Source organism: Panthera leo, chromosome C1, assembly GCF_018350215.1.
Source record: "Panthera leo isolate Ple1 chromosome C1, P.leo_Ple1_pat1.1, whole genome shotgun sequence".
NCBI classification, from domain to species: Eukaryota; Metazoa; Chordata; class Mammalia; order Carnivora; family Felidae; genus Panthera; species Panthera leo.
The window spans coordinates 33,716,805-33,741,566 of record NC_056686.1 but is presented as its reverse complement, the minus strand read 5'-3'; the positions used below and the strand labels follow the sequence as shown (position 1 = coordinate 33,741,566).

Sequence of the window (24,762 nt, the reverse complement as noted above, 5' to 3'; positions counted from 1 at the left end):
GTGCAGCAGGACAAGTCTTGTTTCTTTTTGTTTTTGAGAGAGAAGGAGAGAGAGAGCGAGCAAATAGGGGTGGGCAGAGAGAGGGAGACACAGACTCCAAAGCAGTCTCCAGGCTCTGTCAGCACAGAGCCCGACACAGGGCTCGAACTCACAAACTGTGAGATCATGACCTGAACCGAAGTTGGACGCTTAACCGACCGAGCCATCCAGGTGCCCCAAGACAAGTCTTGTTTCTTAAGGACCAGTGGGAGAGAAATCTGAGGACAGCAGTGGCAAATCCAAAGGAGAAGCAAACCTGAGGGCCACCCAGCCTGAGGGAGCGATGCGGGCCTAGCTCGGAGGACAAGGGCGCCTCCCGGCACACTGTGAGACCCTGAGGAAGGCAAAGGAATCCTACTGTGGCTGGCTGAAGTTCGAAGTGACCTCTGCCTTCCTCCTTTGGGGCCCACAGGCTGGCCAGTAAGGTGGCTACCAAGCCTTCCTACCAGGGAAGGCCACCTGGAGACGTAAGAAGTCGGAACCTGTGTGGTGCTGAGGCGTCAGTCTGAGTCACCCCTGGCGTGCAGTTTGGATGCAGCACAGACTGGCAGCTACGGCGAGATGTAGGGAGCCCTGCTGGTGATGGGGAAACGGCTTCTCATAGCACAGACACGTGGGTGGTGGGGTCTGCGTAAAATGGGTCTTCCGCAGCACCCCCATCGTGGAGAGGTGACCCCAACAGAGGGTTTGGGCCTGCGACTGTGCAACTGGGGACAGCGTTTCTTTTCTTAGTCCAGTTGCCCTCTGGTTCGACTTTTCCTTGGGATTGGCCAGCAGTCGAAGACGTGGGCTGGAGCTTCTCAGAGCATTTATTTGTTTTGGGACTACAAAGCTGGGGGCTGGGGGTGGGGGGCGGGGACGTAGCCTAAAGGGGAATGTTAGTGGTGTGGGTGCCGGCTTGGGTGGAGGAGCTGCGGGGGGGGGGGGGTGGTGGTTGAGCGTGGGGAGTGGCAGAAGAGGGGTACACTCGTGGAGCAGCTCAACTAGAAGGAAGGGTGTGAAGGGTAGCTGTAAGAGTAGCTGCACGTGGCCTGGGAGCAGCTGCGAGGCCCCTACGCCCACCCCACCCCAGGGTCCCTTCTTTTCTTAAGTTAAAAAAAAATTGCTTGAGGGAGTTCAGGTCAGAGGCTGCGAGGATCCGAAGTCACAGGGTGGACAGCGGAGCTTGCTCTGGCCAGCAGAGCCCGGTTCCGGCTCGACAGCAGCTCAGGCCTCCTCAGCTGTGGCGTCGATGCCCGCATAAGTGAAGTTCTCAAACAGCGACATGTTCACATAGGCCTGGGGGGCAGAGCAAGCTTTAGTGGGGGCCAGGGATGCGGGCGACTCTGGCCTGGAGCTCCCTGACTTCCAGGTGCTGGGGGTACTTGAAGAGACACTGAACTAGATTCAAGATGGCCCTATGGCTGAGGGCAGCCCTCACCAGCCAGGATAGACCACGGCTCGGCATCCAGGTGAGAGGCCCTTGACACAATTGTTCCACAGGAATTTTTTTTTCTTTTTTCTTCTTTTAAAAAACTTTTTCGCTGAAGTGTAGTGGGCGTACGATATTGTATTAGGTTCAGGTGTACAACATAGTGATTTGACAGTTACCATCTGTCATCGTACAAAGTTATTACAGTATTATTGGCTGTGTTCCCTATGCTGTACTTTCAGCCCTGTGACTTATTTATCGCATAAGTGGAAGTTTGTACCTCTTAATCTTCACCGATTTTGCCCCCCTTCTCCCTTTGAGCAATCACTAGTTTGTTCTCTGTATTTATGAATTTCTGTTTTATTTTTTTAGATTCCACACATAAGTAAAGTCCTATGGTATTTGTCTCTCTCTTATTTTACTTAGCATAGTACTCTCTAGATGCATCCACATTGTTGTGAATGGCAAGATTTCATTCTTTTTATTATTATTTTTTAAGTTTATTTATTTTTGAGAGAGAGAGAGAGAGAGAGAGAGAGAGAGAGAGAGAGTTGTAGGGGCGCCGGGGTGGCTCCGTTGGTTAAGTGTCTGACTTCAGCTCAGGTCATGACCTTGTGGTCTGTGAGTTTGAGCCCCATGCCCGGCTCTGTGCTGACAGCACAGACAACCTCAGAGCCTGATTTGGATTCTGTCTCCCTCTTTCTCTGCCCCTCCCCTGCTCGTGCTCTCTCAAAAACAAACAAATATTAAAAAAAAAATCTATTGGAAAGTGTGAGTTGGGGACGGGCAGAGAGAGAAAGAGGGAGACAGAGAATTCCCATGACAGAGAATCCATGCTGTCAGTGCAGAGCCTGATGTGGGGCTTGAACTCATGAACCATGAGACTCTGAAATAGAGAGTCAGATGCTTAACCGACTGAGCTACCCAGGCACCCCTTGATTTCATTCTCTTTATAGCTGGGTAATAGTCCATTGTATACATAATTGACTCTTGACCAACATGGATTTTAACTGTATGGGTCCACTTACACCAGATTTTTTTCAATAAATGCGGTACAGGACTGTCAATGTATTTTCTCTTCTTCATGATCTTTTTCTTTTCTCTAGCTTACTTTAGTATAAGAATACAATGTATAATACATATACAAAATACATGTTAGTTGACTGTTTATGTCATCAGTAAGGCTTCCAGTCAAAAGTTCAGCTATTAGTAATTAAGTTTTGGGAAAGTCAAAAGTTATAAGCAGATTTTTGACTACATAAGGGATCGGTACCCCTTAGTCATACATTGTTCAAGGGGCCACTGCATATATCTCATCTTTCGTATCCTACATCTTAGTTGTTTTTTTTTTTTAATGCACTCAACAAGTGAATTTTTTGTTCATTCATTCATTTATTCATCAGGGTATTTTTGGTGATTCAGCCATTTATATGGTTATTTGGTCATTCCTTACTTTTTGCTTGCTTTTTAAAAATATTTTATTTTTGAGTAATCTGTATACCCAACATGGGGCTCGAACTCACAACTTTGAGATCAAGAATGCTCCACCAACTGAGCCAGCCAGGTGCTCCTGATCATTCCTTTATTCTTGAGACAGTTTGTGAATTCCTATAGCTATTTAGTCATTAGTTTAAATGAAGAACTCTTTTTGCATTTACTCTGATAGGTTTCTTCATTTATATTTATCTGATAATTTATTTATCCACATGGTTACTAGAGTCAGTTATTTATGTATTTATTCATATGTTTATTACATCATCCATCCACTAATTCTTTCCATTCATTCACTTACTGTATCATTCATTCCTCCATCTGCCCATTTGGTTGGTTGGCCATTCATGCGTTGTCACTCTGGCTCTGTGCCAGGTGAGGAGAGGTGGCCCAGAGGAGAATGGGCTGATAGCCCCAGCAGAGGAAGATGGGTAAACAGTTGGGAGCTAGGGGAGGGATTTGCTGCTGGGGCCTCAGAAGAGTTAGGAGAGCCTCGTGTCCAACCCATGGGGCACTGGAAAGGGGGGGTGGCATCCAGAGGTCCCGCTTAGCTGTCCTGCAGCAAGTGGTGGGGACAAGGACATAGAGGCTGCTGCTCTCTGGCTCGTATGAGAGGGCACCCCTGGAGCCTGATGAGCCCTAGTCCCCGTCACCCCAGCCTCCTCACCTTCCTGGCTTCCAGCATCCGGCCCAGCTGCAGTGCAATCTGGGCAAAGGGGGGTCGCTCGTATGGACGGTCCCGCCAGCACTGACGCATCAGCTCGTACCTGCAGATGGGGGCATTGCTGAGATGAGGGGTCAGGGCTAGCTGGGGTGATGGGGTCACGGGGCTCCAGGCTGAGGAGACTCACACTTCATCGTCACAGTTACGAGGCTGCTCCATGCGGTAGCCCTGAGGCAGCTTCTCATACAGCTCAGCACAGGTCATGCCACAGTACGGCGTGCCCCCTGCAGGAGAGGACAAAACTCTCTCAGCCCAGGGACCGAGGTGGGGGTAAGGAGAGGGCACTCTGGGGGGTGGGGGTCAGGGACTCACCAAGGCTCACGATCTCCCAGAGGAGGACCCCAAAGGACCAACTGAAATGAGAAGGATGTACTTAGTGATCTTCTAGACCCCGGGGCCCAGCAGTTCAGTGTCCATCTACCCCAAGGGTGCCGCCCCTCCCGCCCCCTGCGTGTGTTTACTCTGCAAGTGTCTGCCTTGGCCAGCTGCCGTCTCTGTCCACTCAAAGTCCTTCATAGCCACTCCCAGGCTCAACATCATCATAGCTAACATTTGTATCACACACTTACTATGGACCAGGCACTCATCATTTAACATATATGTTAATTCATTTAACTCTCACACCAACCTTATGATATAGGTACTATCATTCTCCCCATTCTATAGATGGAGACACTGAGGTACTGAGAGATTAGCTGGCTTTCCCAAGGTCACACGGCTAGTAAATGGTAGAACTGGAATCAAATCCTGACAACTTGATTCCAAAGCCCTTGCTTTTAACTGCCTCTTATGCTGTTGCAACCTCCATGCAGGTGAGACCAGAGTGGGAGTTCTAGTCAGGGGGAGGGGACCTAGGGGGTTTGGGGGCAGAAGCAGGAAGCAGTTGAGTGGTGGTCAGAGGGGCGGTGGGTGTGCTGGACAGTGAGCAAGGCAGGCCAGGCCAAAGGGCTGGTGGCAAATGGGCAGAGCCAGAGCTGGAGGGATGGGCAGGCCAGGTTCCTTGGAAAGAGGAGCAGAGGTGGGCCACGATGGTCATATGGGGGTGAGGAGCACAAAGAGGGGGTCTTGGGGGTTATGGTCTGGTTAGGTCCTCAGGTGGGGATGATACCACCCTTCAGAGACGAAGGTGAGAACATTCCTGGGGTGGTCTTTCCATCCACCTAGGCATTATCCACCAACATTCCCAAACCTCTCCAAGGTATCTCCCAGTCTTTTAGATGAGCACAGCCCTAAACTTCCCTACCCCAATCCTACCACTGAAACACCTTCCAAGACCACACCTCCTTCTAACTAGCACCGCCCCCCACCCCCCTCCGCCTTCCCACTAAGATGCTGAGCATCGCCAAGGTATATCCAAGGCACACTTGTGTCACACCTGTGTCACGCGTGGAATATACGTTGGGAATGTCCCAATCGTGCCTTGTACTATCTGAGACATGTCTGAGACGTGTCTACGTTACGTCTGTGTGCATCCCTGCGGACCATAAGCCCTGCTCCTTCTGAGCCCCATACTCACACATCACTCTTGGTGGTGTAGACACTGTAGTTCAGAGACTCAATGGCCATCCAGCGCACGGGGAGACGCCCCTGGGAGAGAGTGGGTTTGAGGGGTTGGGTGAGGAGGAGGGACTGGTGTGTGGAGCTCTGGGGGGCAGGCATGGAACCTGAGGTGGGGGGACTAAGACTTACCATCGTCTTCTTCACATAAACTTCCTCCCCCCGAGAAAGGCCAAAGTCGGCAATCTTGGAGGCCAGGTTCTCCCCAACCAGCACATTTCGGGCAGCCAGGTCCCTGTGGATGAACTGCAGGCACGGTCAGAAGTCAGGGAAGACCGGGGATGAGAAAGGCCAGGACTCCTCGACCAGTGAGGAGTCTGGCCCCACAGCTGGCCCTCCATCCCTGTAAGAGCCCCTCACCCTTCTTCCCAGTCAACCAGGCCTTATCCTGGACCAGCGACTCCTGCCTTAGAAAAGTCACACTGCTGGTTGTCCCTATCTCCCTGTGAGCTGCCCATGGCCAAGCTCAGGCTGCATCCCTCTTCCTGGGACAAGGGTGGGCTTGTCCTTGGTGACCACACCGCATCTCCTTCTCTTCACTTCCTACCTTCCTGCCCCGCCCCATTTTCCTCTCCCCTCATTGAGGAAAGTGGGGAAGGCCCTCCTCTTGCCCAGAGTGACCTTTCCCTTGAGTCCCAAGTCTTCCCCACAAGGTCCTCCAACCTCCTCAGAGACTTCTCTCCATCAAACCCTCCCTCTCACTGGCCCCTATTCCTCTGCTTCAAAGACCCTCAAAACTCCACTAACTTTAAAATGTCCTTCCTCAGCATCATGCTCGCCTCCTGCTACTGTCCCCTCCTTCCTTCCATTCAAGCGGGATGTCCTCACCCTGGGGCTCGGGCCTCCACTCCCTGCTCCACCTCTACCCTGTCCTGGTGGGTCTCACCCACTCCCTCACCATGAGATTCATCCACCATCTGTGGGATGACAGCTTCCAGATTGTTGTTTCTGGCCTAGCTCTTTCTCCCGAGTTCTAGGCTGGCATCTGTAACTGCCAACTCAACATCTCCACCAAGATGTTCCTCCGATGCTTCAAATACAACACCTCCTCCAAACCTGCTTCTCCCCTTGTGCTCTCGCGTACTTAGCCAGGCCAGCAGCTCAGGGTCACATCCTTCTCTGTGCTCCTCGACCCCACATCCAATGACAGCCTGCTGACTCTACCTCCTGCAGTTGACCCAGTGCCCCCTCTGGCACGCCTTCCCTCCCCACACTCACCTGCTTCTCGCTCAGGTACTGCATGCCGTTGGCAGCATCACTGGCAAAGCGCAGCAGCTGCCGGGAGCTGAGAGTGGAGGCAGTTCCGTGTTCCCGGGCAAAGGCTGGGTCCGTCTCCAGGACCCGGCTCTTCCGCAAAAAGTCTAGCAGGTTCCCGTAGGGGGCGTATTCAATAGCGATGTACAAGTAACCTGACAGGGAAGGAGACAGGTACAGGGTGAAGGTTTCTGTGCAGGCAGCCTGTGGGCAGCAGGCACCCAACGGTGGCACACAGGGAGCCTGAAGCTCCAGCAAGCTAGTGACATGGACAGAGGTGATGGCTGTCGACGGGGTTTTGGAAGAAGGGGCAGGTGATGAGCTGGGGGCTCACCTCGGTTTTCACAAGCCCCCAAGAGGTTGATGATATTGGGGTGATGTCCCAGTTTGCACAGAACTTCCAATTCTCCCGCAAAGTCACGATGGTCATTTTCAGAGGCATACTCTGTGGAAAGAAGCCAATATCACTTTTGCCAGAAATAATTCTGGAGAAGAGACATGGGTAGAGAGGGCTGGGGTCAGTTGCTGGAGCGGGCCAGGTAGGGCCTGGGATCTGTGGGACAAAGGAGGGGGGCAGGCCTGGGGTCAGGGGTCACTCCCAGGGAACCTTTCAGCATCTTGATGGCCGCGTTCATCTTGAGCCCATCCTTCTTGATCATGGCCCGGATGACCTGGCCAAAGTTCCCCTCCCCAATGAGGTCCTCAAAGGTGATGTCTTCCCACTCCAGCACTGGATAACTCAGGGGCTCGGGCTGTGGTTTTGGCCGCCGGGTTAGCGTCAGGGTGCCTGAGCTGAACTGTAGGATGGTTTCTTCACCCTTCATAGGATGGGACAAATGGGCAGACAGTCCATGCAGCAGACACGGGGCCGGCAAAAGGCACAGACAGGCATCAAAGAATAGCTAGACAAATGGAAAGAGACCCACGCAGAGGGCACTCTGGTGGTCAGCCAGGAACAGACATGCAGAAGACACATACTGAGACAGTATCATAGAAGATGAAGCCATCAGTGGGGCTGCTGGGTGGACAAATGTCCAAGAAGAGAGATGCAGAGGCCACAGCCTGGGGAGCAGGTAGGTATGTGGGGCTCTGGAAAAACAGGTGTGGGGGGCTTAGGGTTGCTAGAAGCCATGAAGCCATGAGTCAATGGAAAGAGGATATTTCTAAAAATGTTTTAAGTTTATTTATTTACTTTGAGAGAGAGAACTGGGGAGGGGCAGAAAGAGATGGAGAGAGAGAATCCCAAGCAGGCTCCACACTGACAGTGTGGAGCCCGACGCCAGGCCTGATGCGGGGCTCAAACTCATGAATCATGAGATCGTGACCTGAGCTGAAATCCAGAGTCGGGTGCTTAACTGACTGAGCCACCCAGGTGCCCCTACATCTCTAACATTTAGAACAGGAAAGAATTGGAGTGAGCTGTGATGGGAAGTGGTGAGCTTCCCATTGTGCTGATCTCACAGCCAGGCTTTTCTGCCATCAAGGATACTCTGGAGAGGATTCTAGCCTTGGGCAGTGGGCTAGGATACGTTTATTGAGCACCTACTACAGGCTAAGCCCCAAGCTGCTGGGAGTCAGTGGAGGGGTTTTCTCCACAGTGGCAGAAGCAGACCCACTTGGCATCCGTTTATAGCTCTAAAACCACCCAGGAGCTGAAGATAGAAAGACTGTCACAAAGAGGAACATCCACTTCCCCCAACTGTGTAGGAGCTGGGCCACCTGGGCAGGGCAGATGGCAGGAAAACGAAACAGCTGAATGGGACCAAGGGCACTGCCGCTATGAGGACTGGAAGGGGGTTAACACAGACCTGGTGGCGGGGCTCCCTAAGTGAGCTGAAGCTCGGATCCATGGGCGAGGGCAAAGGACACGGGGCACGTGGATTCACCTGAAGCCATCAACCGCCGAGGGCGCACATGTGGCCCAGCAGCGGCACCATATGTAGGCGCGTGCATGCACACGTACCCATCCCACGGAGGAGCACAAGCACGGGGACACACGCATACACAGGTGGGGGTGCCCACAAGTGGATGCACACAGGTACTCCTGCGTGGCGCTCACACACACCTTCATGCAGGCACACGTGGCAGGGCAGATCTCGAAACTAGGATTATATATATATGTATGTTAAAACTCTGCTTTCCCACCTCCTTCCCTCCACATCTGTATTCGTTACCCTTCCCCCACCTTAGCAGCGGCTGGCTTTCTGTGTGCACTGACCTCAGAGGGAGCAGCCTGGAACAAAGAAGCCAATTGAATCTCTGAAGGGAGTTTTTAAAGGCATGGCAGAGACAATAGCCTTGGACACTAGACTTTCTATCACAAGGATCAGCCCTTGAGACAGAAGAGGGTTTTTTTGTTGGTGGTGGTTTTTGTTTTTGTTTTTTTTTTGAAATGCCAGGGCTTGGCTGTAACTATCAAGAGCCCAGGCACGGAGGACCAAGGGCAGAGTTTGGATTATCAGGGACAGCAGTGGGGGACGGGCAGGTGGGATGGGAGGTGGTAACAAGAGGGGGTGATGCTGGGTCCCTAAAGAGAAGCCAGCACTGCCCCGCACCCCCACCCCAAGTATGGGCCCGCAGGCTGGAGGGGCACAGACCGAGAACAGACAGGTTTATGGCGAGGCCAGGAAGAGAGGAGGCATCACTGCCTTTCCCCGGCAGCAACAGGTGAGCCTTGAGCTGGCACAACTCTGGAGCAGTAGGAACGACTGTGACAGGGGTCGTAACAAAGGGTATGAGGGACACAGAACATGCTCGCAGGGCACAGGGAGCACCTCAGGGCTCTGAAGTCTCCTGGAGCTGGCCCTGACACTCGCAGACATGGAGGCTGGGACCAGGAACTCACAGTACGAGCGGCCTGTTGGCAGGAGGCCACAGAAGGGCTAAGGGCATCAGCCACAAATGTGTGCAGATGGAGGCTGGCTCCCATGTCCAGGAGGGTCTGCTAGGATGGATGCCAGCATGAGGCCCAGGTGTGCCCCTGCCCCCTTCCCACCCCGTGTCAGCACCACGCTACCCAGGCTTACGGCACCTCCAGTGAGAAGCGGGAGGACCCTGAATTAACCGTGGTGAAACATGGACAGAACAGAGTTATTTTGAACCGGCGATATTCACCAGTAACATAAATTGACTTATGAACGCAGTTCAGCTCTAGAAAAATAAAGACAATTATGTTTTGTGCCCTAGAGCACTGCTGAGTGCAGACCCGTGGCTGCAACACAAACACACACACGCGTGCATACACACACACACTCGGGTGTACGGGTACTGTGTGTGCGCAAACGTAGATGGGGGAGTGCACACGTGGGTGGGTACAGGGGACTGACCGATCCTGACTGGTAGGTGAAGGTGCGTCTGCGGTGCGGGCAGCTTTTGCGGATGCACACCAGGGTCAGGAGGGCAGCGAGGATGGTAAGGCAGGTGGCAGACACAGAACCCATTACGGCCAGTACCAGCTGCTGATCTAGGCCCTCTGCAGCCGCTTGGACCTCTTGGACCGGGCCCTCACTCTGCAGCCCTGGACACAATAAGAGGGGCAGATCGTGGGAAGCCTGGGTCAGGGAGGGAGAGGTCAGAGATCCCAGTACCAGGAGGGACGAGGGGTGTCAGGCCGAGGGCCAACGGTCCACTGGAGTGACAGGATTTTCCTAGCGCTAGGACAATGGGTCCTAAGAAGGGAAGGGTCAGGGTCCCCGGTAGTAGGACTCTCGTCACTTGTCGGGAAGGGCCTTGGGTGTCCTAGCTCCCAAGGCACGAGCTCCTACCGTTACCCAGGGTAGACTCCTCCACGACGCTGCTCCAGTCTCCGGGACCCTGGATACTGGCCCGCACACGGAAGAGGTAGCGTGTGCTGGCGTTGAGGCCACGGACAACGGTGCTTGTCTCCTCAGGCCTGTCCACGTCCATCCACAGGGGGTCGCCTGAGCCCCCAGCCACCTGCACCTCCACGATGTACTTGGATATAGGCCCAGCCGAAGCCTCTGGCCGCTGCCACGTCAGCTGGATCTCAGAGTCTGAGAGGGCCTGGGCATGGAGGTGTCGGGGGGCTGGGGGCCCTGGGGAGGTGGGGGCGGGGAAGGCGGGGCTCAGGCAGGAGCAGGGTATGTAGTTCTGGGGTCAGATCCATTCTAGCTGTGTCCCCTGCTCGGTGGACCCCAGAATGGGAGCCACCCTGCCATCCTTTCCCTATGGCTCCCTCCCTTCATCCCCAAGCTTCAGCTTCCTCTTATTCTCCTTCTGTGCCAGGCCCTCCTGGTGTCCTGGATCCTCCCAGGGTACTGGGCCTTCCCCATGTGCCTTGTGTTCCCCCGATCCCCATGTCCTCCTGGTACACCATATCCTCCCCATGACCTGTTCTCCCTGTAAACCATGGCCTCCCCATCCTTCCCCATCCCATATGCTCCTGCTGACCTACGTCCCCACCAGCCTCCAATATCTGCCCACCCCATGTCCTTCCTGTGTTCACGTCTGCCTGATATCCTGCTTCTCCCTCATGCCCACGTTTTCCACACGTCTTGTGTTCTAGGTCTATCCGCTCTCCTGTAACCTCCCGTGTCCTTATGGGTCTGGCGTTTCCTGTGTCCCGTGTCCTCCCCTCATCCCGAGCCCATAACCCCCTTCCTGAGCATACCAGTGGGGGGCAGAAGCACGCGTGCAGGGGGCGAGGCAGGGCCCAGGAGGGTGCAGTGGTACAGCCGCACATCCAGCTGGTAGTGGGTGCCAGGCGTGAGTCCAGTCAGGAGGGCGGTGCGGGCCTGGGGGGACGAGACGTTCTCCCGCCGCTCCTGTCCCCGTGCCCCATCCCACAGGCGCAGCAGGAAACCATCGCCCACCAGTGGCCCAGGCACCGAGGGTAAGGACCAGCTCACTCGCAACCGGTCAGGGCCCTCCACGTGCCAGCCCTCCAGCCATGGCTGCAGCAAGGGCTCTGGGACCGGAGGTCAGGGGTCAGAACCGTCCAGTGGGTCCTTGGGGCTGGACAGGATAGTGCTCCCCAGGGGACAGGGTGGGACAAACTCCAGTGGGAAAGGCAGGGGCCCCTGGGGGTGGACAAGACATGACAACTGCTGAGTGCATAGGAACAGTAACTCCTGGGGGGACAGGAAGGGATGACTCTTGGCCTCTCACCAGGACAGTCTGTGGTCATGAGGGTGGGAGGCCCCCAGGCCCCCTCCCCTCCTTCCCCTGGCCGGCTCAGCTGTACACGGACACTGTATCCTGTCTTCGGCCTCAGGTTCATTAAAGTCACATTCTCACTGGGGTCCACTGGGGACAGGACACATCATTCAGCCCCCTACCTTTTCCAGAAGCTGCCGTCTTCCCCCCTTTTCGTTCTGTCCTTTCTCATTGTTACCCAACACCCCTGTCCTGCCCCAGCCCCCCTCCCGTCCCCAGTTGTCTCCCTGCTCACCCACAATGGCGGACCAGGCCATGGTGCTGTCCTGGGGCCGGTAGTGCAGGCGGACGGAGGCGATGGGTCCGTCCCCGGAGAAGGAGACCAGTGGGGAGACCACGAGCTGGCGGCTCTGCTTGGCCAGGAGCCGCGGAGCAGTCAGGGGCACTGGGGGCACTGCCAGGAGACCCAAGGTAAGGCAGGGCCCAGACAGCCTGCCCAGTCCTCAGAAAAATAAGAGGACTCTACTCTGGCCAAAGAGATCTCTGGGTCTTAGTTTGGATCAGGGCCCCCTCTAGGCTGGGGAGAGACCAAGTTCAACAGATGACCGGAATGGCCAGCATTCAAGCAGGATAGCATTCTGCCCCCTAAGCAGCTCGGGGCACACAGATCTGGCAATGAGGATGTGAGAGTATCCCCAAAGACATTCAAAGAGGTCTGATATGGCTAGATGGGTTTGGGGGAGGGTATGCTGTCCCTGCAGTGTAGGGGAGACAGAGGGGGCTGAAACCCAAGGCAGGGAGATAACATGGGATCAGCCTACTCTCTGCCCCTCCCCCTATCGTTTGTCACTCTCTTAATTGGGGGGAAAAAAAAGGTAGCTAGTGGTGAAGCACCTGCTCTATCCCAGCTGCTTCCTAGGTACAATATCTACTTCTCACAGCTACTTTTCAGATGGGGCTCTCACCCTGGGTTATGAGAGAAGAAACTGAAGTTCGGAGACATCTACCTTGCCTAAGGACATGCAGCCAGCAGGAATTACAACCAGTGTTTGAACTTTGTCTGTCGGTCAGGCCACCTAGAATCAGCCAATTCTACTGCAAATAGCTTTTGTGTTCCTGCCTGGCTTCCTCATTCCATGGCCAACACACCCTTGTCCTGGCCTTAGCTTTTCTTACCAGATCAGTAGATCAATGCCATGACTGATTCCCTCGCCACTTTCAAACATTTTCCAGACTGATTTTTCTAAGCAGGATGGAAGGACGGGGGAATGGGTAGATGGAAGCGAGGGAGGGCAGGAGGCAGGGCAGAGGATGCGGGGTTGAGAGCTCAGTGGGCGGGGAGGAACGGTGGTGTCTGACAGAAATGAGCACATCATGAGGAGGTGAGATGAAGGTTGGGTTTGGATCTGTGGAGCCCCCTGTGCCTAGGGCTGCCCAGGAGGTGGATGGAGATGAAGTGGGCCCTTGAATCATACACCAGGGAACTTCCACGCTGACTTCAGAGCCAGAACCCCACTTCTGGAGGTCCCACCAAATGGGTCTGGAGCTCAGGAGAGTGGTCTAGCCTGCAGATCAAGCCTGGGCATTGCCAGAGAACAGCTGAAACTTGGGAGAGGACCCTTTAAGAATCATGACAATAAATGCTAACATTTATCCAGCACAGGCCCTGTGTTAGGCACTGTGCTAAGGGCTTAAATGCATCATCTAACTTAAATGCAACTTAAATGCATTAAAGGTATCATTTAACTTGCTTCACAGCAATCCTAGCTAGTGTAACGCTGATGTCCTCACTGTAGAGAGAAATAAGCGGTGAGGGACTAAGCAGCTGGCTTAAGGCGACGGAGCCAGGGATTTGTGGGGAGGATTTGAACCCGTGTTGCCTAGGTCAGATGCCTGGGGAGAAGACACAGGCTGAAGGTGGAGCCTGGCCACACTGATGTTTCCTGCTGGTGGGGCAGCCACAAAGTTGTGGGAGGGGTGGCGGTGAGCCAGTGGGAAGGAAGAGGAAGATGAGGGAGGTCTGGGCTTCTGTTACAGGGGTGGGCTGTCAGGAGCAGAGGGCAAGAGGAGCCAGGGGACACCTGGGTGGCTCAGTCAGTTAAGCGTCTGTCTGACTCTCGATTTCGGCTCAGGTCGTGATCTCACAATTCGTGAGACTGAGCCCCTTTGAGCCCCGCATCGGGCTCTGCACTGACAGCACAGGGCCTACTGGGGATTCTCTCTCTCCCTCTCTCTCTGCCTCTCCCCACCTCTCTCAAAATAAATAAATTAAAAAAAAGAAAAGAGAAGCCAGGGCTTATGATGCTGGAGAAGGTGAAGAGACACCTGAGCTGGGCTGGATGGCTCCACTCTGGGCCATCCTGGGCACTCCCTCCCTACTCACTGGGGAAACCCTATGCAGCTCCTCTGGGCAGCAGGTTACCTTCTGAGTTTGGGCGTCCCATGTGCTCCCCTGTCCTGGCACTGAGAGCCCTGGGGTATGACTCAGAGCAGGAAGCAGCATCCCAGAGGCAGAGCTAAAGAGATGCTGCGTGCAGGGGCTGTGAAGAGGTGGAGAGGGCCAGCATGGCCAGGCAGGAGGGTATCCCGTTTCTAGGGCATGGGATGTCCTTTCCAGATAGCACTGAGCTGTGTTCCTGCTCTGACACTGCCCAGCCCAGACCTCTTCTTTGCTTGGTCCTGGGCTGTGACCTTAGATGTCCTCTCCCTTCCTGCTACAATGCCCAGTCTTAGCGGCATCACCTAGTGCCCACTTTGCCCACTGCCCATCCTCCATGGCCCCAGGACATCACTGACCTTTGACGTTAACCCTGAAACGTCGGCTGTCTTGGCCACCAGACGTAGACACACGGCACTCCCAGAGCCCACTGTCCCCGAGGGCCAAGCGAGGCACCTCGAACTCAGCTGTGGTCCTATTTGGCTCCACAATGGCCTTGGTGGACTGAGAGAGACAGGGAAAGGGGGCAGACCATAGAGAATGTGCACCCATGTGACAGATGTGGGGACGGATGAGGGGACAGAAGACCAGTGGTAGTTTCTGAGCAATTAGCCTGACCCTATCTGACCTGTGGTCGGGCCAGCGGGTAGCGCCTAGAGAAAGCCCTGAGGGGTCAGGGGTCTGAGGGAGCAACCGTGAGGCTGGCGGGATGGGGGGCCTGGGGTCAAGGGCGGGGGGCTGACCAGGAGGACTGTGCCGTCCGGCTTTCGGAGCTCCATGCTGCCCCGCACCGGGAAGGGGTTCCCTGCGGCCGCACAGTTGATCCGGGGCGTCGTCTCCAAGTTGAACTCCAGCTCCGAGGCCACATCCAGGATCTGGGGGATCCGGTCTAGGGAGAGGAAGGACACATGCTGGAGCCCCCGTGAGGCAGACGCCGACCACCAGGGTGCCCCTGGTCGTGTGACCTGCATCTTGGCAGAGGCATCACCATCGCCTCGGTCGCTCAAGGCTCTCTGCCAGCAGAGTCCTACAGGGCCCTGGCACCCCACCTCTGGTCAGCCGCAGGGTCTACCTCCTGCACCCCCGACCTGATATCCTCTCTCAGCCAAAGCAGGCCCCTCGCCGGCCTCACAGTCCAAACACCGGTTCAGGCCTCACTCGCTTCTGGGCTCTGTTACAGACCCTCTGGGGTCTCCTGCCTCCACACCCCACCCAGCTGCCTGGGTCCTCTCTCACAGCAAGCTGACTGCCTTCTGCCTCTTCAGCAATTCCCTCCTGCCCCTGTCATGGTAGCCTGCCGTTCCAAGTCCCCGAGGCTTGACTCCTCTGACCACTCCCCCAACCCCCTCCTCCCCCCCCGCCCCCCCGTACTCCACCGTCCTGGTACCCGACCCTGAGTCTTCAGCCCCCAGGCCTCTGCCCGTGCTCCTTCCCCAGCCATCTCAGATCTCACCTCTTCCCCGAAGCCCCCTCCGAAACTCAGCCTGGCCAGGGGCCTCCTCTTGGCCCTCCCCCCAAGTCTCGGCTGCAGCCCATCCCCGTGTGGGTGATGTGGGCTGGGCACTGAGAACTTCTCCTGGACCGTGAGCTTCCTGAGGGCGGGACCTTGAGCCAGGGAGAGGTGTCTGGTGAAGGTTGACTTGTTTTGACGGATCATACCGGATTTCTCACAGTGCATTCCATGCCATCCGGAGGGGCACACGCAGCCGCTGAAGCGGTCACAGGTCCCGCCATTCTGACACTGGCACTGGAGGCGGCAATCTGCCCCAAAGTGGCCAGGGGTACAGGCTGGGAACAGAGGGGTTGTGGTTAGAGGGACATAGGCCAGGGGCAATGAGGGCACAGCTGGGGCCTGGGTGATGCCAGGCTGGGTGGAGAGGGCACGGGTGTGTCAACGAGAGCCAAAGGGGAGGGTCCAGGTCTAGTATGTGGCTGGCTCTCCGGGTCAGGGACTGTGGCTGGCAGGTCAGTCCATACCTTCCTGGCACTGGTGTCCTCTCCAGCCAGATCCACAAGAACAGCCATAGGGGTCTGGGAGGCAGAAGGTGAGACCCCGGCAGCCCGATGTGCCTGGACACTGCTCCTGGCAGCTCTGCCCAAAACGGCCCTCTCTGCAGGCTAGAAACCAGACATGTGGGCACGGGGTCCACTGTCGGGCCTCAAAGTCCAGGTCCTGCCGGGCATTCTCACCACCCATGCTCTTGGTTCAAGAATCTTCCCCCGGACAGGCACCCTCTCCCGCCGAGGTCCTAGCTCCCCATCCTCCTTACCTTGCTCACAGCGGGTACCCGTGAATCCAGGGGGGCACACACACTCGCCATCCAGGTCATGGCAGACACCTCCATGCAGGCAGCCTGGGCATTCCTTGGTACAGTCTGGTCCCCAGCGCCCTGCCCCACAGCCTGAAGGAATGTGCTCTCAGCCAGTTGCTGTCACCCACCTACCGGTGCTGCCGAGGACTGAGGCAGCCCTGGCGGCCCACAGGAAGTGCCCACGGGGCTCCCAGCCTCCCATGCCACCCGCCACCTCTGCCCTCTGCTCCTAACCCCGCACGATGAGCCGGAAGAAGGCGCTGCCTAGGGGGCTGGCTTCCAGGTAGGTGGCACTGTAGATGCCGCTCGACGGTGGCTGCACATTTGGGAGCTGCAGCAGGAACCGCCCATCTTGGGCCTCATGCCAGTCCAGGGTATAGAAGTAGGATCCTGGAGGCATAAATGGGTCAGAGGCCTCAGCGCCGGTGACAGCCAGTGCCCAGGACACGTCAGTGTGAGCCTCGTACAAGTGGCCAGAACTGGGCCGAGGCACCAGCCAGGATCTGCCCCCAAGCCAGAAAGTTGGCATACATCCTCTGCTCTATGCTCTACCAACCCCCAGTAGGTCACCAGGTCCTGCTCAGTCTGGCTCCTCCTCATCTCCTAAAGCAGTCCAGTTCTTTCCACACTCAAGGCCACCACCACCACCACGGCCTTCCAGGCAGTCTCTCTGCCTCCATCCCCGCCCCCCGCTTTCCTAGTCATCCTTCACTCAGCAGCCAGTGGGATTTTCCCCAACAGAAGCCTCTGCAGCACCCCCTGCTCAGACTCCTCCCTGGTTATTGGCTCCTTAGCACATGGTGTTCACCAGTCTGGCCACCGCTTGGCCCTTTGGCCTCATACCTCTCCACACCCTGCCTGATTCCTAACATTCCTGAGTTCTGGAACTGCTGGTTTCTCTCCTAGAAACACTATGGTATCTTGGCACTTCCTGCCTTTGCTCTTAGCCAGTCCTCCTCCTGGAATGTCCTTTCCTCCTCCTTTGTGTGGCTAATTCTCATGTCTCCTTCTAGGCACAGTTCAAAGGTTATCTACTTAGAGACTTCTCCCAGAAGCCTCTTCCTCCAGGACCTGCAGACCCAAATACTAGAATCCCTCTCCCTGTCCCACCTCCTTTTTGCCTCTTTGCCCAGGACTGGACTGTAGGGAGCCCAGGTCTACTTGACTCTCTCAGACCTCTCATTAGTTTAGGGGGCCTGGTGCTCAGGAGGCAAACCCCTTGGCCCAAGGGAAGGGTCCTCTTCCCTCAGGAGCCCAGGGAGGCAAAAGGCAGCCAAAGGGCTGTGGGTCTGAGGGCTAGGTCTTTGGGGCCACACAGAATATCGGCTTCCTCCCATGGGGTGGCCAGAGGGCCTGATAGGACCAGGGTGGGGGCAATCCTGGGCCGAGTTACCAGTTCTCTTCTTCCCCTTGGGGATTGCTGCTCCCCGCCAGGTGAGCAATGTGACAGCATCTGCTAACTCCTGGGGGAGAGTCAAAGGTGAGGATTTAACACAATGCTGATTTGGGTGTAACAGGGAAGAAGGCAGCCAACCCCAAGGCTGCCAGTCCTCTGGGTGCAAGAGGAGGAGAACAGCCCAGAGCTAAAGAGATGGGCACAGGCGCTTATCAAGGACCTGATCCAGGGCAGAGGTTGGTGGGGGAGAGGGTAACAGGTGTCTCATGCTGAAAGCTGTGTAAGTGGCTAACGCTGGGAAGGCTGAGGGCATGGAGGTGTTCAGGCAGGTAGGTTTACCTGCCCAACCCGTTCAGACACCCCTCTCACCGTTGCTCTTCCAAATCACATCTGTCTGCTTCTCCTTGTGCACAAGTGCAGCAAGCACGGCCGTGTCGCCTTTGTTCACCGTGTGTGTGACCTTGTCCGGGAGCAGGTGCGCTGCGGGGTGGAGGGTGAGGTCAGAGGTCAACGGCGCCCCCCCCCCTCCCGTCCCCGTCCCCGTCCCCGTCCCCGTCCCCGTCCCCGCCCCACGGGGCCCGACTCACCTCCCGGGCTGTTGTGCACGTAGAGGACGCGCGTGCGCCCCGCGCCGCCCACGCACGAGAAGACGCCCACCAGGTCCGAGGGCTGCGAGAAGCCGCGCAGCGTGATGCGGTGCGAGCCGTTGCGCACCAGGTGCGGGGGCTGCGCCGGCCGCGGCGTGCGCACGATGCGGTCGTCCTTCTCCAACAGCAGAGGGGGGCCCCAGGCGTCGGCACCCCGGCCCGGCCCGGCCTCCCCGGACACGCAGGTCAGGAAGAAGCGCCGGGGCTCGACGAGGCGCAGGTCGGCCAGCAGCGTCAGGTCCACCGCGGCGCCTGCGGCGGGGACGCCAAGTCCGCCGTCCGACGGGGTCCCCGTCCCGCCCCGCGCTCCGCCGAGCGTTTCCCTCCCCTCCCTTCCTCTTTCCCGCCGGCGCACTGGCCCCTTCCCCCGCCCCCAGGTCTCTTCGTCCTAAAATCGAAACAAAGCCTCATCTCTGGCCTCCTCGTGCCCCCCCCACCCCCCCGCCCCCTTCTCCTGCCAGATGGCTGCCCTTTGCGGCCCAGCTTCGGAAAGAATGATCTATGCTCTCTGTCTCCGTTTCCTCACTTTTTAATTCCCTGGCAGCCCCCTTGAGTCCGGACCTGCCTCAAGCTGTTCCGCGGAGGGCAGCCGCTCTCCCTGCCCCCCACCAGAGGGTGCGGGCCAGGAGAGCCATGGAGAACAGAATCGCCTTGGAGAAAGCCCTCCCTTCCTCTGCAGACATCTAGACAGGCTTGTGGGGCTGGGCTTTAAGGTGGGGTCTAAGGGAGAGGTGGACTTCTGCAGCCGGGTGGTTGCGGGGCAGAAAGGAAGGGAGCGCCTCCTTTTCGGCCCCTGCCTGGTAACTGCCAAGTAATTAGCTAGTTTAAATGCCACTTAGCTTATCAATTAATATTCTTCCAAAGCCTACCACGAATAAATGGAGTTAGCATTTACTGACCGCCCACCATATGCCGGAGCACCTGTTTCCCATTGGATCTTCACATCCCCCTGGTGAAATTGATGTCTTTCCATTTACAGACGAGGGTAATAGTAATTATTCTACAGGCTTCCTGGAGCAAGCTCATCTCCTCCCCTGGCTGTAACTATCACCTCTGAGTCAACAACCCTGGGACAGCCTGTCCGCTTGGGCCTGCGTTTCTGTCAGCTCTCCCCAATACTGCTTCTCCCTCGTGCTCCCTGACTCAACAGATGGCACCAATCACCTGAGACACGAACTTTGTGGAGTCCTCTCATGTCCTTACTTTCATGATAATGCTCACTGGAGGCCAATTATATGCCAGGCATTTCATGTTCTCTCATTTTATCACAACTATTGTGGGTCATGGGTGTTATTACTCCACTTTTATAGCCAGTGAACGAAGCCTCAGAGACGCCACTTGCCCAAGGGCATACAATTAATAACTGGCAGAGCCGGGCTGCCTGACTGTAAACTCCACACCTCTAAGCGGGATGCCGGCTGCCGCAATCAGTCGCAAGATTCTGCAGATTCCATTTCCTTAAAGCCTCTTGACTTCACCCCCGTCTCTCAGCCCACCCTTGTTTAGCCCTCACCCTTACTGACCCGGATCATCCCAATAGCTATACTCCTCCTTCCCCAACTCATCCTCTAAAGTGATCCATCTAAGACCTTGTGACTGCCTGGTCTGCAACCCTCCCACGGCTCCCCACTGCTCTCAGGATACAGGGCATGCCCTTGAGCCCCTCTTTGCTCACACTCTGCCCCTCCTGCTGAGTTCCCTCCACGAAACTTCTCTCGCATGCACTTCCATCTCTCTGAGACTTGCAGCTACTGTTCTGGCTGCCTGGAGTGAAGGCCACTGCTCTTAGTGAAGGCTTTGTGGACTCCCTTGTCATCTATTGCCCTCAAGCAGAGTAGCTGACTCCTTCTCAGTGCTCCTGTGGAGCTACTTGTGTCTGTCTCTATCCTTCACCCCATGTCCCACATCCCCGACTACCACTCAAAGACAGTCTTTGCATTCTAATGCTCTTTGGCCATAAGTGAAGGAATCAGCTACTACTTATTCAGAAGTCCTTACCTAACAACTGGGCATTGGGCGCTGTGCATAAATTACCTCATTTAAACCCCATGACAGCCATAGCAGGTCAGCATCATATAATCTGTTGTATAGACCTGGAAGCTGTCTGCCTTTCAACCAATGGCCCGTAGCACAGCTCCTGGAATATTGTTGGTGCTAGATAAATGTTTGTCAAATGAATAATTGAATGACTCCAACACACTGAAGCAACATATGAGCACCCACTGAAAACTTCAGGGCCCCCATCGGCCCTGCTGCTCTTTACTGATCCTAAAATCTAACTCAGTCAATAGCTGCTCTACTCCCAGTTCTAGGCTACAATGGTTTCTAGTGCCTGCCTGGGTTTTAGAGGCCTTGATCCCACTTTCTAGCTGATTGGGGAGCGGATGAATGTGATGACAGTGACGATAAGGTTTCCTAGGGGAAAATCAGGGCTTTGGGGGCTGGGGGGCGTGGAGTGGCTTGGGGGAGACTTACCAACATGAGAAGCCAGAAGGAGGTTGGGGAGCAGCAAAAGGGGCCCCAGCCAGACCATACTCTGGAGGCTGACCAGGCCGGCCAGGACAAGCGGGGCCTCCGGTCAGCTATTCTGGGTCTGGCTGGTCAGCCTGTACTGATTAGTTTGTGTTGGTGCCGGGGAGGAAGAGGAAATGAGGTGGCTTGGGTGGGAGGGATGGCAGGGAAGGGGTGGGGAGGACTTATCCTGCTTCTGCACATCCCCCCCCCAGTCTGGCCCCCCCAAGGCTGGGGATGGGTGTGGCCTGGAAGGCCCTGGAATGGGGTCACTTGAGGTGGGGGAGAGTTGTAAGGACAGACCTAGGGACTGTTGGACCGATTTCCCATCTCCTGTTCTCCCTCTGGTCCTCAGTCTTGTAAGCAGGCAGGAGGCAGGAGGCAGGAAAGGGAGGAAGCCAGTGGCTTCCGCCTATTGAGGAGGGATGGGGGGAGGATATTGTTCTAGGGTCTCCCCTCCCCCCCAGCACATACACACAATACAGCCCAGGCAATTCCTCACGTATGTGCCCAGGACACAGTTACATGGGTGTCCCGGAGAGCCGTTCACAGGTGTAAAAGTGGACAAAGGAACACAAGGACTCCCACTCAGGGCAAGAAAGGCGCTTCGACTCTATCTTGTGTATGTAGAGTGGACGAGTTTTTCCTTCCAGGTTCTTTGGCTGTTCTAATAATTGATGTGAGACAGATTAACGGGACAAAAAAGTTTAATAACATGGATAGCTCTTGTATACACAGGAGTGAAGGGGTTCAGAACAAGTCTTCCTGCAATATGCCTCCTTGGCATGAAGAATATTTTGAGCTAAAAATATTTAAGACCCAGCAGATTCGGACAGCTCCCTTCCAACTGCCTGAATTTATATTGGAAAGGGTGCCTGTACCAGGAAGAAAGCTGCTAGCAGAGATTCATTTTTTCTTTATTTTTAATGTTTATTTTTGAGAGAGAGAGAGAGAGAGAGAGAAGGTGAGCAGGGAGAGAGAGAGAGGAGACACAGAATCCGAAGCAGGCTCCAGGCTCCGAGCTGTCAGCACAGGGCCTGACACGGGGCTCGAACTCACAGACCGCGAGATCATGACCTGGGCTGCAGCCAAACGCTTAACCGACTGAGCCACCCAGGCGCCCCGACAGAGATTCCTTTTTGCCTAAGAAACTTAACTGCGTAACAGGCCACCCTTGTTTTAAAATTTGAGTTATAATTAATGTACAGTGTTATGTTGGTTTCAGATGTACAACAGAATGATTCCACAATTTTATACATTATTCAGTGCTCCTCACGATCTGTGTAGATTGTCACCAGACAACATTATTATAATATTGTTGACTATATTTCCCGTGCTGTACTTTTACTCCCTGTGACTTTTTGTTTATAACTGGACGTTTGTACCTCTTAATCCCCTTTGTCTATTTTATCCATCCCCTCTGGCAACAGCTACTTTGTTCTATGCATTTGAGTCTGTTTCTTGTTTGTTTGTTTTGTTTTTTAGACTCCACATATTAGTGAAATCTTATGGTGTTTGTTTTTGTGTGACTTAATTCACTTAGCATAATACCCTCTGGGTCCATTCATGTTGTTGCAAATGGCGAGATCTTTTTTTTTTTTTTTTTTTTTAAGTTTATTTATTTTGAGAGAAAAGGAGGGAGAGAGAGATTGGGAGAGAGTGCACAAGGAGGAGGGGGAGAGAGAATCCCAAACAGGCTCCACACTGTCAGCGTAGAGCCTGACATCGGGCTGGATCCCATGAAACATTGATCATGACCTAAAGATCTCATTTTTTTTTTTATGGCTGGGTGACATACCATTGTATAATTACACCACATCCTCCTTATCCATTCATCTGTTGATGGACACTTAGGTTGCTTCCATATCTTGGCTGTTGTAAACAATGCTGCAGAAAAAAATAGGGGTGTATATATTTTTTCAAATTAGCGTTTTCACTTTTTGGGGGGGTGGGGTAAATACCCAGTAGGACAAATACTGGATCGTATGGTAGTATGGAGGAAGCTCCATGCTATTTTCTACAATGGCCGCACCAATTTACATTCCTACCAACTATGTTCCAAGGGTTCCTTTTTCTCCACATGCTCACCAACGCTCGTTCTTTCTTGCCTTTTTGATTTTAGCCTTTCTGACACAATGATATCTCATTGTGGTTTTGATTTGCATTTCCCTAATGACTTGTGATATTGAACATCTTTTCATATGTCTGTTGGCCATCTGTGTATCTTCTTTGGAAGAATATCTATTCAGGTGTTCTCATTTTTTAAATAAGATTCTTTGTGAGGTGTTTTTGGTGCTGTAGAATTTCTTTTTATATTTTAGGTATCAACCACTTATTGGGTCCATTATTTGCAAATCTCCTCCTATTCAGTAGGTTGCCTTTTCATTTTGTCGATGGTTTCCTTCACTGTGCACATAATGGGGAAATCTTTGTTTTTCATTCATCTCTTCTGCCTTCCTGCAAATGCCCACCTCCTCTTTGTATCTCAACCTTGCCTTAGCTCAGGATGTTATATAAACTTCAGCTACCTGGCTGTTCTTTGGGTCTCATATTTTACAGGGCCCCCATACATATGTAAGTAAATTTGTTTTTCTCCTATTAATCTGGTTTATGTCAATTTAATTATTCGACGAGCTAAAGGACCTAAAAGGGAAAAAAATTTTCCACCTCCGCAGGAGAGACCCAGGAAAAATGAGTAACTCCTAGAAATGGCCAAAGCCAAATACCATCTTCAGGGTCGCCTGGGTGGCTCAGTCGGGTTAAGCGTCCGACTTCGGCTCAGGTCATGATCGCGCGGTCCGTGAGTTCGAGTCCCGCATCAGGCTCTGTGCTGACAGCTCCCCCGCTCATGCTGTGTCTCTCTCTGTCTCTCAAAAATGAATGAACGTTTAGAAAATAAAAACCCTTCAGCTAAAGACAGAAGAGGATGCTGGGGGTGGCAAGTCAGTTATGGGAGACTACGAGAAAAGCACCGTAAACATGGGTAAGGTGGTTGTACAGATGTAAGTTTTTGCCCTCTGTTGATAAGAGATTCTAGAGATTGAGTCATTCCCTTATTCCTGGTACAATAAGAGGGAGACACTCTTATAAGTGGAGATTTTCCTTATCAATGTTAATCTCCTACTAAAAGGAACTTTTACTTAGTTTTTAGAACTTCACCTGTGTCTTCTGTTTCTTAAAAACGACCAGCTTTGGGGTGCCTGGGTGGCTCAGTTGGTTAAGCGTCCGACTTCGACTCAGGTCACAACCTCGCGGTCCGTGAGTTCGAGCCCCACGTCGGGCTCTGGGCTGATGGCTTGGAGCCTGGAGCCTGCTTCCGATTCTGTGTCTCCCTCTCTCTCTGCTCCTCTCCCGTTCATGCTCTGTCTCTCTCTGTCTCAAAAATAAATAAACGTTAAAAAAAAAAAAAACCAAAAAAACAAAACAAAACCGACCAGCTTCAATAATCAATATGCCAACGAGATAGATTTCAGGGTGGTATATTTTGCTTCCCTTCATATAGTTTTCTCATTTTACAGATGGGAAAAGTGAGGCCCGCATGGTTTGAGGGCACTCTGAGGTTGTGGCAAGGCTGGGACTTAAACTTCTGAGAGAGAACTTCAGGAGAGACTTTGCTGCTGTAGCATGAAAGGATCAGGGAAGATCCCCCTACCTCATAGGCCTGTAGACCCCGCTTTCCTAGGTGCGAGGCTGGGAAGGAGGAACTTTCTCTGGATGAGTCTCAGGGCGGGAGTGAGGTGGTTGATGCCTCTGACGAGTCTTCAATTCATCTTGGTGCCAAGGTCTTTGAATCTGGCGTGAGAAAGTTGCCAGGGAATGCCGGAGGAGCACTTTGGCAGGTTGTAGTCACGGTTCACTTCCGTGGAAC

The 24,762-nt window shown here is 54.3% G+C and overlaps 1 protein-coding gene across 1 annotated transcript; it reads right to left on the bottom strand.

Moving 5' to 3' along the window:
* Positions 1 to 325: 325 nt before the first annotated feature.
* On the bottom strand, positions 326 to 20,984 carry TIE1 (tyrosine kinase with immunoglobulin like and EGF like domains 1). The gene is made up of 23 exons (XM_042952069.1): positions 20,859 to 20,984; positions 18,324 to 18,635; positions 18,106 to 18,216; positions 16,575 to 16,730; positions 16,299 to 16,430; positions 16,006 to 16,146; positions 15,688 to 15,816; positions 14,772 to 14,917; positions 14,388 to 14,532; positions 11,887 to 12,045; positions 11,604 to 11,741; positions 11,107 to 11,403; positions 10,241 to 10,531; positions 9,803 to 9,993; positions 7,084 to 7,294; positions 6,811 to 6,921; positions 6,441 to 6,631; positions 5,355 to 5,468; positions 5,182 to 5,252; positions 3,978 to 4,018; positions 3,793 to 3,889; positions 3,609 to 3,708; positions 326 to 1,317 (listed from the first exon to the last, which is right to left on the bottom strand). Exons 1-23 carry the CDS (start codon positions 20,914 to 20,916, stop codon positions 1,246 to 1,248), a joined length of 3,414 nt encoding a protein of 1,137 aa, XP_042808003.1. The 5' UTR covers positions 20,917 to 20,984; the 3' UTR covers positions 326 to 1,245.
* Positions 20,985 to 24,762: the final 3,778 nt, after the last annotated feature.